Source organism: Loxodonta africana, chromosome 8 (assembly GCF_030014295.1).
Source record: "Loxodonta africana isolate mLoxAfr1 chromosome 8, mLoxAfr1.hap2, whole genome shotgun sequence".
Taxonomy (NCBI): domain Eukaryota; kingdom Metazoa; phylum Chordata; class Mammalia; order Proboscidea; family Elephantidae; genus Loxodonta; species Loxodonta africana.
Genome location: NC_087349.1, coordinates 2072809 through 2088805, shown reverse-complemented (window position 1 = coordinate 2088805; position 15997 = coordinate 2072809). Strand labels below are relative to the sequence as shown.

At 45.9% G+C, this 15997-nt stretch overlaps 1 protein-coding gene across 1 annotated transcript in view; it reads left to right on the top strand.

Moving 5' to 3' along the window:
- The window catches only part of CNTNAP2 (contactin associated protein 2), a 1506181-nt gene that overhangs the window by 746137 nt on the left and 744047 nt on the right, over positions 1–15997 (top strand). The window contains exon 11 of the mRNA XM_064290350.1: positions 1966–2072. Coding sequence (XP_064146420.1) covers positions 1966–2072 — 107 coding nt within the window. The remainder of the gene's footprint in view (positions 1–1965; positions 2073–15997) is intronic.

The following is a 15997-nucleotide window of genomic DNA, read 5'->3' as shown; positions in this document are numbered from 1 at the left end:
GTTGCGGTTATTGTGTCAGTCCCTCTCACGGAGGGTTTCCCTCATGTTCGCTGACCCTCTACTTTACAAAACTTGATGTCCTTTTTATTTTTTTTCCTGCATTTTGCCATTTTTCCTTTTCACTTTCTGTTACAGTTTCCGTGTACAGACTATGTCTCCTAGACTGTAAGCTCTTCAAAACAGGGCTTCGGACCTGTGCTTTCCTGTTTGACCCCTGCTGAGAATTTGCATTTCCACCCCATCTGGCATTTTTAACAAGATTCTGATTCAGTATATCTGGAAGGAACCGTTCGAAGCCCCACTTAAAGGCAGGGAAGGGAATCTTTTTCTTCTGTTTCCTTTGCTGTGTACTACAAAGACCAAAAAAAGAAAAAACCAAACCCGTTGCTGTCAAGTCAGTTCCAACCCATGGCGACCCTACAGGTAGAGTTTCCAAGGAATGGCTGGGGGGTTCCCGCTGCCAGCCTTTTGGTTAGTAGCCGAGCTCGTAACCACTGTGCCACCGGGTTCTACGGCGTACCAGCAAGGGCTCCGTGAGCGGCTGCTGTGTAGCTAAACGTCTCTGTGGAGGTGTGGCGACAAGGCACTCCTGCACAGAATCGGGGCCCGCACCCACGGGCCATACGTGCTGCCAGCGGCCTCTGGAATGGCCGATGGTGAGCCGAGGACCTCTGGTCTTGGAGAGCTCCTCCTGAGGCCAGCTGCCTGGACGTCACAGTTGGGGGTCCCACGCAGGAAGGCTGCCTCTCAGTCCACTGCCTGTGACCCACCGTTATAGACTCTGCTGCTTTAATCGGGGAGCCTTTTCTGTCTTAGAGAGTTTCCTACCAAGATCGGGAAGTTCTTCGTGACTGCTGTTGTTAGTTCCCCCAGAGCCCGCTCCGACTCCTGGGGACCTCACGTTAACAGAAGGAGACTTCGCCCGGTCCTGCGCCGCTTCCATTATCGTCGGTGTGTCTGAGTCCACAGCGTGTTATGAACGCTAACACGTAATCCTCGGTGCCTCTGTTAGCTGTGAGCACCTTAACCGTGACTACAGGGAACCAGGCTGTGGGGCTGTTGGACAGAAGAACTGAGGGAGTGATAGGGGATGGGGCCAGGGAAAAGGAAGGAGTTCGCGCTGGCGAAGCTGGAGTGTTCCGGAGTGAATCTCAGCTTCACTCTTTCTAGGGGACAGCCACGCTATGAAATTGTTCCCGGAAGCTGTGGTCCCGTCGCTCATAACACCATTTATTCTCTATTCGCTGCTTGTTATTTATTTAGTTTGTGAGCATGGCCTCCAAACCCTAAAACAACCTGTGAGATAGGTATACTCACTCCATTTTGAAATGAGAAAACTGAGGGTCAGAAAGGTTAAATTACGTACTCACCATCTGCTACCTAGTAAACAGAAAGACAAAGATCTCCGCTATATCCTGTTTGCTGCCCCTTTAAGTAGCTGATTCAATTATCCAGTTGGGCACAGGGGATGAAGTTAGCAAGACTTAGGGCTCTTTTTTCAGGAGGCGAGCATATATCCTTCCTGCTATTCCATAGAGCTATTTCAAAACCTCAGATTGCTGTGGACAGCTCGGTGGACTCTCTAACTTGGTCTTGTCTGGGAAAAAGGAGAGCTCAGGGCACAAAGAAGATGGCTCATGGCCCATCCTCACCAGGAGGAAAGCCCCTAGCTAGCATTTTTGTTTTTGTGCCAAAGGAAAATGAAATGAATCTGAGATTTGCAAAGGGACCCTCCACGGTTAATTTCTGCTATTTGCTCACAAAAGGGAACCACCAGCCTGGGATGCATCATCTTTTGTGTGGCTGGCACTTCCCATCGTGGAGCATATTAATCTGCTGAAACTAACAAGGATTAATCGCCCTGGTAAAGCAAACTGGCATTGGGATGATGTATTGCCCAGACAGCCTGGAATTTGGCCACTCGTAAATCTCATTTGTGTTGGTTGTTTCTGCTCTCTCTGGCAGATGTGTGCCCAATCACTGTGAGCACGGTGGGAAGTGCTCACAGACGTGGGACAGCTTCAAGTGCACGTGTGACGAGACGGGCTACAGTGGGGCCACCTGCCACAACCGTGAGTGCCAGCTTGTCTCACTTTCATCTCGTAATTGCATGAACTACTTTTCCTTTTTCTGCCTTAGAGCTCACAGCCTGGATCATCCACACAGTAAATCCATGGTCTGTAGGACCAGACCTCATCCTGGCTCCTCCACAAATTAGCGTTCGTGTTGGCAAAACACATCCTCCCAGTGACTCCAAAGAGAAGGACCAACATTCCCAAGGTTCCATAAATGTGAGGTTGAGATTAGAACCTTGACCTTGGATTTGCCTCTGTGCTTCTAAGCCGTGTCTGCCCGGATTGATTCTTTCGAAAATTTGTCTGCAGGGTGCCTCCCAGGGATCCTCGCCCATCAGCTCAGCAGAGGGAGACAGTGTGATGTGGACAGTTAGTGTCTGGACGGTATTGTCTCATGCTCCACCACAACTGTTGGCCACATTTTTAGATGAAAAAAACATGAGTCCAAAAATGGTACAAAGTTAGTTGAAGTTGTATATCTAAAATAAAAATGTAAAAAATCAGACTTTGCAAAATATTAAAAACAAAAAAGAGCAGGCTAAGATGACTAGTAAAAAACACATGTGCCTTGTTTTACGTAACAGCGTCATCCTGAAAGGTTATATAAATATTAAATTTTTGTGCTTCAAAGACTAGTTTTTAAACATGAACACTGACCTTCCAATTCTAATGTTAATTTTCCAATAATGTATTGTTGTCTACAAAGCACCTTTGAAAGCAGATTTTCCATGTAACCTGCTGTTGAGAGAAGAGGGTTATCTGTTGTGTGGGTGTGGATGTGGGTGTGGGTGTGTGTGTGTATGTGCACCTGGGTGTGCATGAATGAGGGAGGGAAAAAGACAGAGAGAGATGGAATCTTCTTTTGATATACTAAAAAGATGGAAACTCCAATATCTAACCCCCCTAGTTATACAGACCACTATCCTGGTCACTGCACACTTAGGAAACGATGACGAGAAAGTATTCTCAGGGCAGAGAGCCTGGAACAGCGAGAATGCGGTGCAGTTGTCTGAACCTGTCTGCACCATTATTCCGGGCAATGCATAGCAAGAAACAGTCCTGGATGTACTGCAAGACCACAACTAGCTGGTTTCTGACATATGTTCCTTAGGCGTTCATAATCGTGGCTTAATTTACAGACATTAAACTCAAAAAGCTGCCCCTCATCTCAGGGCTTGTAACTTGAGTTCTTCCTTAACCAGCTGCCAGGTCCTCTCTTGGACTTTGGCCATCCTCACCTAAAATGAGAGACCTTTATGTGGAACCTTAAGAAATATCCCTAGAAGTTACGAAAACTCCAGGAAATTTAAAAAACACAAGTGGGTAAAGAAAGTATTTAGGTATCTGATGAAAAAAGGCAATGTTTTAAGGTGAAAATTCAACGATTGGATGCCGTATGTTTGTACAGAAGGGAAATAAATATATTTCCAGATATCTTTTTAAAACAGGGGAGTCTCACCTTGCCCAGGTATATAGACATGTGTGTCTCTGGAGGAGAGAGGGGATAGACTAGAGTGTCTACCAGATACCTTCTACTTTTAAAAGAATGTGATGTCTGAATTCTGAAGTACAAAGGAATAGGTCCTGATGTAGCCACACAAATGCAAAAATGATATTTCCACTGGGCAGCCTCAGTGAGAAGTGGAAATTTAAAAGGACACTCACTTACATGCTGGAGTCTGGAGCTGTTACTCTGGGTTCATAAATTCGTAAACCGTAAATTATAGTGTATCTCATTACTGTACAGTGAAGGGCACAGTGGTTTTTCACTAGCTCATAAGCAATCCAGTGTACCCATAAGCAATTTAATTTGAAGCATAGTTTTAAAAAGGAAATTAACCCTACCCACTCGTAGTCACACTTACCCAGGGTCAATGTATTCGACACCTGGGTGCTCTGGCACTAAGACATTTGGTGTCTCTATCCACTTGGAAGCCCGTGAGTGGTGCAAAGGTTAACATGCCCAGCTGCTAACTGAAAGGTCGGCAATTTGAATCCACTGAGGGGCACCTCGGAAGAAAATCCTGGTGATCCACTTTGAAAAATTAGTCACTGAAGACCCTGTGGGGCACAGTTCTACTCTGACACACACGGGGTCACCGTGAGTTGGAACTGGCTCAATGGCAACTGGATTCACTTGGAAAGAGCCACACTCGGGCACCAAGGGCACAGTCTGGGGTCTAGCATGGTGGTACAATGGCAGCCATCAAGCAGTGTTGCCCTTACAGGCTGGGGCCAGCCCTCAGCTATGTCAGCGGGCAGACAGGGTCCTGCTTGGGAGCCTGTCTGCAGCTCGGTTTCCTTCCTGTCACCCTCATCGGTCTCCTTTCATTTTGATGTGTGCCCTGTGCTCTCACATCACCCTGCCTTGCCACCCCCCACCCATGGGGGACCTCGTGCACCCCATCTCCACTCTGCTGTAATCTCCTGCTCATCCTTTAGGTCCCTGCTCCGCTGCCCCATCCTGGGAAGAGCCTTCCGGGTCCCTGTGACTGGGTCACATCCTCTTATTTTAGATTTTTATTCTAAGATGTCTATCTCCTTCTTAGCACCATTGGCGACTGGGGTTTTGCCTTTACTCTTTGGGATTCTTTAATAATGTCTGTCTCCTCCACTGCATTCTGACCTCTGGGAGGAGACAGCTCCAGCTTCTGTCCCCACATGTCCCTGGGGTCCGCCCCACATACAACATGCGCTCAGCGAACCCATGCTCAATCAAAGAATGAGTGAAAGGCAGAGAACATACAGAGCGAGCTTTTTAAAAACCAGTGTCCTTTATCCTAATTATGAAGGAGCCAAGCTATGAAAAGAGAATAAACCTAAAGGGGGAAAAGGAAAGGAGAAAGTAGGTAAAGAATAAAAAGTGGATTACTGGGAGACAGGGAGGAGGTGGCAGGAGAACAGCAGACATGTGGGGAGAGGTGTAAAACAGGACCAGAAACCCAGGCACCTCAGATCGTCTCTGCAGGAAGCAGTGTGCAGCGCTGGACAGCTCACTACAGCGGCCTCTGGAGTAGACAGTAGCTGCCGTACAGGAAGTTGCAATGAAAAAGAGCCCTTAGATCAGAGTGTTGGGTCAACTGCTGGCTGGCTGCCTGCAGAAGCTGTTCTGAAGTAGACGTTTGTTTAATACTGACTTGCTAGCACATGGCAAAAAAAGTTTACTTTAAACCTGGGCAACATTTGAACGAGGCGAACCTCCCAGCCCTTTGATTCATCCGGTAATGTCTGTGTGACCCTTGCTTCGGGGCACTGATAGAGAGAGACAAGTGCTCTGGTCTGATGTCAAAACCTCCACATGGCAGGCTGCGTGCACCTTATCCCTCCCCACGCTGATCCTCCCCAGTTTTAGGACAAAGACCCCCTACCACGTCCACCCTCCTTTTCCTCAGACGCTGTTGACCATTTGTGGGGGCTCCTCTGTATGCACGGAGGTGAGGTCTGTTCTGGGCATGCCCCAGACCCAACGGCAATGGAGTAAGAGTGTTTGATTCACCCACTTCCTCCCTTCCTTCCCATTTTTTTTTTCTCTGTGACATCTTTGCTTTGTGTTCTTAGATGAGTTGATTAACTTCTCTGAGCTTAAGCTTCTTCTAGAACAATCAGCAAGATAGTGTCTATTAAAGTGCTTTGTATATCTTTAAAAAAACAAAGACAAAAATATTTTTTCTAACTTTTATTTTGACACTAAGTTTCAAAAACCAGCCAGCCAAGTTTTTGTCCGATTAAACATCATGTCAAGGATCCGGAGCACTGATGTAGCCGGGATTCGATACGTGGACCACGTTTTCACACCGTGATCACCAAGGACATCATCAGAGGAGCTCGATCGGCCTTGCCGAAAAGGTCAAAGGCTTTAATTAGCAAATGCACTGGCTCGTTTGCATACAGAGGGTGAATCGCTCATCTCTGGGTGACGCAAAGGGTGACGCAAAGGGTGACGCAAAGGGTGACGCAAACAGCTGACACCCTCGAATGTCGCTGCAAAGGCCAGAGGCGCCTCGGAAGAAAATCCGGGCGAGTTACTTCCAACGGACCGGCCCCTGAAAACCCTGCGGAGCACAGTTGTCCTCTGGCGCACACGGGGGCTCCGGCCACTGAAAACCCTGCGGAGCACAGTTGTCCTTTGGCGCACATGGGGGCTCCGGCCACTGAAAACCCTGTGGAGCACCGTTGTCCTCTGGTGCGCACGGGGGCTCCAGGCACGGGGGCTCCAGGCACGGGGGCTCCATGCACGGGGGCTCCATGCACGGGGGCTCCATACACGGGGGCTCCATGAGTCTGCTTTAGGTTTGTCTTGTTTTTTTTTTTTTGCTTGGTTATGTGTACTCTCTCACCTTGGCTGGAGCATTCGGGGAAAGAGGGAAACAGCCAGCAGTGTCCCTTCCTGAAATCCCGACTACTGCAAGGAGAAAAGGTAACCCCAACAGCTCTTCCTCTGCCTTCTCACCTGGCATCTACAGGTGAGGACAACGGAAAGGAATGGGAAAACGCCACCTCTGCAGACGTAGGGGAAGGGGGTTGAGAGACCACTCTTTCAGCCACGATCAAATCTCACTGGATTAAAACAGTGCAGGTCATTCAGAGAAACGCAGCCCCAGGAAATTCTCTTTTCTAGGCTGCCCATATTTTAAATTAATTCCTTCTTTCATACCTTGCTTTGGAAAGATGGCGAAGATTAAACATAGAAAGAAAGGATTTAATTTCAGTTTTACAAAGAGTCTTTCCACAGTTTCAGAAGTATGCCTTTCTCTTTGAATAAAAAGCCTCTACAAAAGTCGACCTGCAAATAAATGCAGCTGCTGTAGACACGAGCTGTGATCCCATGAACTTCTCAAAGGTGATAAAATGCCACACCAGGTCTTCAGGGAGTTGGCATTTGTCATTAAACTCCCTGTAGTTTGGATCCCATTGACTGTCTTATCTGTGATTTAGAGTGAAGAGAGAAAGGCACAGAAGACACCCATCTCTACTCCTTCTCCAAGCTGGGTTGTAGGAAGGATAAGGAAGGAAGCTTCAGAGAGGCTCGTATCTACTATAAAAACAAGAAAGGAATTAGTGACAAATAGCACGTGTCTCTCTTCTGTGCCTTTTGATCTTCTCTGGAATCAAACTATTGTTTGCTTTCATATTGACATTAATCTCTATACTTCATGGCAAGTGCTTAGCTTTAAGAACTTGGCGTTTGGATAATCTCTTATCTACAAACAGTTTCAATTCAGTCAGCCATGTTGTTGTTAGGTGCAGTCATTTCCGACTCTCGGCGACCCCGTATGACAGAGTAGAGCTGCCCCGTGGGGTTTTCTAGGCTGTAATCTTTGCAGAACTGGATCTCCAGGTCTTCTCCTGCAGAGCTGCTGGGTGGGTCTGAACCACCAACCCTTTGGTTAACACCCGAGTGCTTAACCGTTGTGTCACCAGGGCTCCTTATTCTGTCTGTTTTGTACTCAGCACTCTATCTGGATACAGAAATCTAGAAGGGGCTCTTTTCCTTAAGGAGCAGACAAGGTAGTAAAAAGAAAGGAGGAGAAAAAGGAAGCTTTCACCTGTTGGTAGAAGGTGGCAGTGTTTACCTGCCAAGCTGGCGCCGGACCAGTAAAGTGAGAGAGAATGGTGGGAGCCGAGACAGTTGGGGAGGGTTCAAGGAGGATCGGACCCTGACCTGAGTTCCTGGTTGGTTGGCCAGTTAGTACAACGAACATATGTAGGAGAGGCAGCAGAAAAAATTGTCCAAGAGTCGAGAGGGGCGTGAGGTGGGGAGCACGGCCGAGCAGGAGACCCCTTCAAGTCTCAGGCCCTTACCCACCCGTGATCTGGACGTTACTAAACCCTTGTCGTTCTCACCTGAATGCTGTGTCAGAGACAGCTCCTCCCTGCTCATGAGAGCCGATGGTTAAATTTTTGGTAAATATTCGGTAAATGTTCAATGGTCATGAGATAGATCAACATGGAAGAATTCCGCCATGGAAAATGGAAAACACTACAAACCATGACTTTTTTTTTTTTTTTTTTGGTGGGGCTGATTTACCAGCTGTCTTGGTTACCTAGAGCTGCCATAACCGAAATACCACAGCGGCCGTCTTTAGAGAACAGAACTTTTATCTTCTCACAGTTCAGGAGGCTGGAAGTCTGAATTCAGGTGGGGCTCCAGGGCGAGGTCCTTCCTTGTCTATTTCAGCTCCTAGTAGCTGCAACAAGCCTTGGTGACCCTGGGCTTGTATGCACCTGTCTCTGTGGTCTGTCTTCCTCCTCACTCTGCCTGTGTCTCTGTGTGGATTCTGCTCTTTTTATAATGCAGAAGTGATGGGGGCTTAGGAACCATCCTGCTCTGATAGGACCTCATTAACGTAACAAAAGAAAACCCCCATTTCCAAAGACGCTCATATTTACAGGTACAGGGATTAGGATTTCAACATATACTTTGGGGCGGGGTGGGGGGGCACAATTCAGCCCATCGCACCAGCACACCATTGCCCTGTTCTATTATTAATAAAACAAGAACGATAGTGCCCGCCTACCAATAATGTTGTGAAGGGCATGGACCATGTGTAAAATGTCCAGACGGTGCCTACGATTAGGTGATTCTCAGCAGATGGCCACTGTGGTTATAATTATAAGACAGTGATAAGTTTGGTCAAAGGAAAACTGTGCAGAGCAGAGAAGGTGGGCTGAACTAGCTAAGGGACTCCGAAATCTCAGCAGCAAAGTACGACCAGATATGATTCCCGACCCCTCATTCCTACCATGAAATAGCTTGTCTTATGTTCTCATTAGAAGAAAGAGTTGAGTTCACAATTCTGATCCAAAATTGACCTAAAGTTCTGCCTTCATAGACCATGGGCTCACAGTTATTTCTCAGATACGAAGGACTCCTAAGGCTACCAAACAACATTCTGAAAGCATCTAAGAAGAGCCATTTGATGCCACTTCTTTGGCTGTTAACATTTCTCTTACTGAAAGTGGTAGAAGGGGGTTTGTTTTATTAAGGTTTGCCTCCATTATTTAGCTTAGAGTATTATCTTAGGGAACTACGGATACATAATTAACTCTGCTGAGAAGCAAAATTAATTTTAAGATTACTTTGAGACTGTTAACCTAAATCGAGCAGAACAAGAAATTGCCTCCCTTCAGAGTTACTTTCAACTGTGACCCAACTTGTTAAATTTATACCTGAAAATCAAGACTCAGGGTTTGCTTGCCAAGTGCTCCCTACAAACAAACAAACAGAAAACTACTCAGTAAAGAATCTTATGGCTTTTCACCTTTCGCTGAGGAGACCCTGAAGAAGGAATTATTGGCTCCTGGTTTTCCACAGATGCATGGTGAACAAACAACCCTCTCCACTCCATCTTAGCTGTGGTGGTTGCGTTTCTCTCCTACCTCCTCCTGCACACTCCCTCCTGGGAAGGCAGGATGAGAAAAGTATGGACAGAAAACCCTCTCCTGTTACATTGACAAAGGCAGCTAACCCCCAAGAAGCAAAATTTTCCCATGGAAGAGCAGCAGTCCCCATCTAAAAAAAAAAAAAAAAAATGGGGGCTTAACTTTTGGGGTATTCTCACAGCTGGTTTTTTTCAAATTTTAGTGAAATATTTCATGTGGAAATCTTTTATCTTAACCAAGTGAATGAAGTACTTTAAATGTACATGGATTTAACTAGAGACATGGCCTTACTTTCAAGTAGAGCTAAGAAAAGGTCCAGCCCTGGAAGCCCCTGGTCCCATCCCATGATTCTGTCCCAAATTTTCACAGGCTTTCTGCCTGCACAATATGGCTGCCTGACTCTTGGAAAACTTGTCTTGCCCTCACAGGTGCCAGCACCAAGTGCAGTGCACATTGGCACCTTCAACATTGCTGTCAGTACTCAGCCGCAGGCATCAAGCGTCCTGCCAAGACTGCCTGCCATGATCCAAGCCCACTGAGACCTCAGCTAAGCACAACTTGCCATGTCACATATTCAGCCCTCATGCTGCAAGATGAGGCCAAGGGAATGAAGAGCCACCTCTGAGTGTTTGGTGGTGGAGAGGGGATTCTTTCCATGGAACCCAGAGCTCAGTAAAGCCTGTCTGAGTTTCTACCATACGGCCGTCTGCTTCTGAATCTCCCTACTTAGAGGAAATTCCAGCATCCAGTTGAAGACACCGTATCTCTACTCAGAAAACACTGGCATGTCAGGGTCCTTTATGGTTTGGACGATGTGGATATACACTTTCTGAATTAATAAAGCCCTGATCTTGGCCAGATTCATGGTCCTGGAAAATCCTAAACTACCTGAAGCTTAGTGAAAGGCATGAGTATTGTTAATTCATTGAGCATGACAATTTTCTGTCATCCATCCATCTATTTAGCTAGCTATCACCTATCTGTCTGTCTATCTGCCTGTCTGTCTGCCTGCCTGCCTGCCTATCTATTATCTATCATCATCTATCTACCTACCTACCAACCTACCTACCTACCTACCTATCTCCATCTATCATCTATCTACCTCTATCTACATCTGTCTGTCTGTCCATCTGTCTATCTATCTATCTGTCTCTGTCTATGTATCTACATCTATGTATCTGTATATCACCTATCATTTATCTATCACATATCTATCTATCTATCTATCTATCTATCTATCTATCTATCTATCTATCTATCTATCTATCTACCTACCTACCTACTTATCTATCTATCTATCATCTATCATCTGTCTAATCTATCTCAATATCCTATTGGTCCTGTTTCTCCAGAGAGCCCTGTGAAAAAAGTTTTTCCTTTGTATAACCTTTGAGCCCAGGCTGATGTAAGCTCTGTGAGAGGAGAAGGAGCTATCCTGAACTTGCACAGGCAGAGACTCAGTAACAAGGACCACCACCCCCACCCCTTCCCTCTCATTGCAGAGGTCCTAGGAGAGGTGAGTAGGAGCAGCACTCAGACAAGACACCTGGAGGGAGGCAGCAGGGAGCCCAGGCAGCAGGCCTCCCACCAATCCAAGCAGGACCTCCACTCCCCTGTGATCACAGCACCTGGTGAACGCCATCACACAGAGAGAACATCTCCCAGTTGCCGGTGTGGCCAATCAGCAGTGAGATCAGTCCCTCCCAGGGGTGCTGAACCAGAGCACAACTGGGAGGGAGCAGAACTGTGAAGGCAACATAAGTGCAGTGTAATGGTTAAGATTATGTGTCAACTTGACTGGGCCATGATTCTCAGTGTTTATATGTGATCACTCCTGTGATTGAATCTGCTGTGAGTAGCCAGTCAGTTGAAAGGGAGTTTCCTTGGAGGTGTGGCCTGCATCCAAATATAAGTAGAAGTTCTGGCTTTTTTGCTCACTCTGGATCCTGTGGCTGCCTCCTGTTCATCTGACCTCCAGCTCTTGGGACATGAGCTACCAGCTTATCTGCAGACCTTAGGATTCATCAATCTGGACAGACTGAGAGTGGGAGCCCTGCTCTCCAACCTGCAGATCATGGGTTCACCATCCCCTGCAGCTATGTAAATCAAGAGACGCCTGTATCCTGATCTACAGACTTGGGACGTTTCACCCTCTACAATTGCGTGAGCTGTTTGCTTGATATAAATCTCTCTGTGTATATTTACACACTTTACTGGTTTATGCTTCTCTAGAGAACCCAGCGTAAGACATGGAGTAATGGAGGAATGGGCTCCTAGGAACTTTCCCTGCTCCTCATCCACACTGCACTCACTGCTGATGACATAGCAGCAACTCTCCCCTGTGATGTTCACTCCACCCTGGGCACCAGTCAGGGGACTCAAGACAAACAGGACTGATAGAATGTAGAGAGAGATGGATAGATGGATGGACAGATGGACGAATGAATCGATGGACGGATGAACGGACGGATGGATGGATGGGTGGATGGCTGGGCAGGTAGGCGGGTGGGCGGGTGGATGGATGGACAGATGGACAGATGGACGGATAGATGGATGGATAGATGGGTGAATGGATGAGTGGATAGATAGACATAGATGACAGATAGATCAATAGATAGATTTTAAGGAATTGGTGTGCACGACTACAGGGGCTGCCAAGTTCAAAAACCACAGGGCAGGTGAGAGGCTGGAAGCTCCAGCAGGATTTCTGTGACAGTCTTGAGGCAAAATCCTTCTCCCATGGGAAACCTCAGTTTTTGCTCCTAAGACCTTCAACTGATTGGATGAGGCTCACCCACATTATCTAGGGTAATCTTTATTTAAAGCCAACTGATTGTAAATGCCAATCACATCTATAACATACCAGCAACATCTAGACTTGCAGATGACCAAACAACTGGGCACCCTAGCCTCGCCAAGTTGACACATACAATTAACCTTGACACCCGGTGGCATTGCCATAACTCCAACTGTATATCGGTTGTTTTTACCAAACCACATTTCTACAGTCTTAACTAGGTTTCCTGGCTAATAAATATTTTAGAAATAAAAGTAAAGATACAGAATGATTCATTGGGCAGAAATAACATGGAAAACAAATTTATTGAGAAGCATTGGGATTGCTATTACCAATGGAGAAAGAAGTTTATTAATTAAAAACATTTCACATATACCTTAATCATATAAATTAGATGTTGAAAACTTTAAATGTAGTAAAGGCTAAAGGCATATTAGTTTAAAGCCCTACTAATTTATTTACTGTGTAAAAAGAATAGATGAAAATAAACAAACTCCAACTAGTTCTTCGAAATGTTAAATTGGGATTTCCGTTTGCATTCACAATGGTGCTTCTTTTCCTCCTTGTCATCGACATACCCTCCCAAACATGCACCACCTACCTTGGAGGAGATGAGTGTGTACCAGCCCCTAAATTCTACCCCATGTGGTTACTTATTCAAGGAATAGTTTTGCTTTGACACTTGATTAACATCAATTTCACATATGGTTAAAAAAAAAAAATTTAATCTGCACAAACTGTAATTTTCATGCTGGGATCATTTCGATTCCAGCAGTTTCTCTATTGATTAGTTTAAGAAAATGGCATTTCCATTGTGCTTTTTTAATGAGGAAACCCAGTGGAAAATCATACTTGACTTTTGAGGAACTTTTTGCTTTTCCAAGTGTGATAAATAGAAGGTTGACAGCTGGGAAGATGAGGTTGTTGTTCATAGATTTAAAAGTTAAGCCTACATACGGGGAGTTAGAGAAGCAACTTAGTGGATCCTTTGACATGCATATGGATTTGTACGGATACAATGCAGTGGGTTTAGGATGAGACTATGCCTGGTGAAAAAGCAGACGTCCTGAAGCGTGGCCCCCTTAAAGTATTCTGATCAGGAGATCTGAGACTACCCAGTTTCCTGAATCTGGTTCCAGTTTCAACCAAAGAAGGAAGATTTGGGGGAGGGGGAGGGGGGTCCAGAGGAGGGGTTGTGGAGCAGGTGGAGAGAGAAAGAAGAAGATTTTCAACTTTAGTCTCGAATCTAAGTGCATTAGAGGAGCCTCTGGTGGTGCAAACCGCTAAGCGCTTGGCTGCTAAGTGAAAGGTTGAAGGTTTGAGTCCATCCATAGGCGCCTCAGAAGAGAGGCCTGGTGACCTGCTTCCCGAAAATCAGCCACTGAGAGCCCCGTGGGGCCCAGTCTGGCTCTGACACACTTGGGGGCCCGGAGTTGGGGTCAGCTCCACAGCCACTGGCTTTACATACGTTCGAGTTTCTGGCTCTGTGTTTTCTAAAATATGATCTGTAAAGGGTTTTGTTTGTATTCCAAGTAACCCTAGAGATCATGTAAAAGCAATTTAGAAAAAGTAGAAATTTATCAATTTGTAAAGTAAGTTTACTTTATACCTTAGATTTAAATAGGGCTTTTTTTTTTTTTTTTTTAAGAAACACTTTGAAAGAAAAGTCAGAAAAATAGCAATTTTTTTAGGCAGAACCAGAGAAACCTCTCTACAACACACACACACACACACACACACACACACACACACAACAAAACAAACCCATTACTGTCGAGTTGCTTCCGTTCATAGGGACCCTGTAGGACAGGTAGAGCTGCCCCATAGAGCTTCCAAGGAGTGGCTGGTGGATTCAAACTGCCGACCTTTTGGTTAGCAGCCGAGCTCTTAACCATCGCACTGCCAGGGCTCCCTCTACAAGGCAGAGACCCAAACCCTGCGCTGCTCGCAGTGGGCTCCACCCAAACCCTGCACTGCTCACCGTGGGCTCCTGGCTCAGAAACTGCTCTCAGCACCCTCCTGACGCCATTCATGGCCCCGATGTACAAACCCAGAGTAAAAGAGAATTAGAATCCGAAGTTAATTTCAAGCTCCATTAGAAATTAAAGGTGTTGGGAAAGAAATCAATATTTGCCCAGTGCAAAATGACTAAATTCACAGCGATTAATTCTATTCTTTTGTAACTTCTAAAAACTATAAAGGACTTGCAAAGTATAAAATGTTGCCGTACTCACACATATATACCATGTGTGACTGAAAATAATGAGAATGACTTCCAGAAGCAACACACAAAAGTCTATTTTATTACTTTATAGCCACACCATCGAGTGTACACACTAAACTGTATGTCTTCAAAAAGAGCCAATTAGTCTGTAAAATTCGTGGCTATTCCTAGCAATTACCAACACTCAGCTGTAAATCTGAAAGGATTCAAGAGACAGAAACAATGCAGAAAAGCAAAGAGATTTATTTAAATGGGATAAATATATCCATTTCCTTAATTTCACTTTCTCTTTTTTCCAGCTTCTTTTTATCTAATGTTGTAGATCACCAAATGCATGGCCTTACAAACTGTAGTCCCAATTAGGATAAAGTATTTTGCAACATATAGAGTTGTTGGTCATAAGAGATATAAAACTTACACTCAGGAAAAAACTTCTTCGTGTTGGAATCTTTGTCTCTTCTTTCCCGAAGTGCCCTTTGGGGATGTCTGTGTTCACAAGTGGATCTTTTGCAGGACTAGAAAGATTAGAGTTGATTAGCCCGGGCAGACCCTGTAATAAGTATGTGCCACTCATCCGCGCCCCCTGTCAGAAGGATGGCTGGGAGGACCGGCTAAGGCTTCCCTTGTCATTTCAGCAGACAGGGTGAGCAATCGTGAAAGATAAGGCAGGACCGACCAGTCTGCAGGTACGGAAACACCGCACAGCTACTGGCTCAGCCTTCCGTCTTTGTGATAAAAATAGTCAGTGCCACAGAGAGAATCCAGGGCTGATAGCAGGAAGAAGGCACTGGGACAGTCCTGAAACTCGTCCCTAAGAGCCAACAGGAGAACCATCATCTAGAGGCCCCTATCTGTGGGTTTCTCAATTTTGTCACTATTTCCCAACGGCTGATGCCTACCTCCTGGCACCTTCAAAAATTGCATGTTTTTAAATTCTATTAGAAGCACTTTCCTTGAAGGTGTGACTTGTCTGATCAAATGGTAGATTTGTTTTTGGAATGGAGCTGCCTGGCCCACTATCTTTGGTTGTTGCTAGTCTTGACTCGACGGCACTGGGTGACTGGGAATCAAAGCTTCTCTCCACAATGGCTATTACACAAAACAACCTCGTCAGGCCAGGTTGATTTTTGACACTCTGAACACCCCATGGTTTCATGTCTCCTCCCTTCCTGTGGTATTTTTAAAGGAGATGACAAGACAGGCTGGGTTCCAGCCCCAACACCCTCACTTGTCATCTGTACACTTGGAGGATGCTGACTTCACCTCTCTGTCCTCAGTTTCCCCTCCTGCACTGTAGAAATGATCACACAGGGAGTGTTACCTCACAGGGGGTGTTTGTGCACTTGTTTTGTAAGAATTTAGAGTGTGTGTGAGGTGGCTGCTCAGTACTAGGCAGACAGCGACCCCCAGAGCCGTGGTCCTCACTGTGCCGTGGACCTCCCCTTTTGTCTGACCCACACTCAGGACAGCCCCTGCTGTCTGACGTCAGCATGAACAGTAGACAGTCAGAGGAGTGGA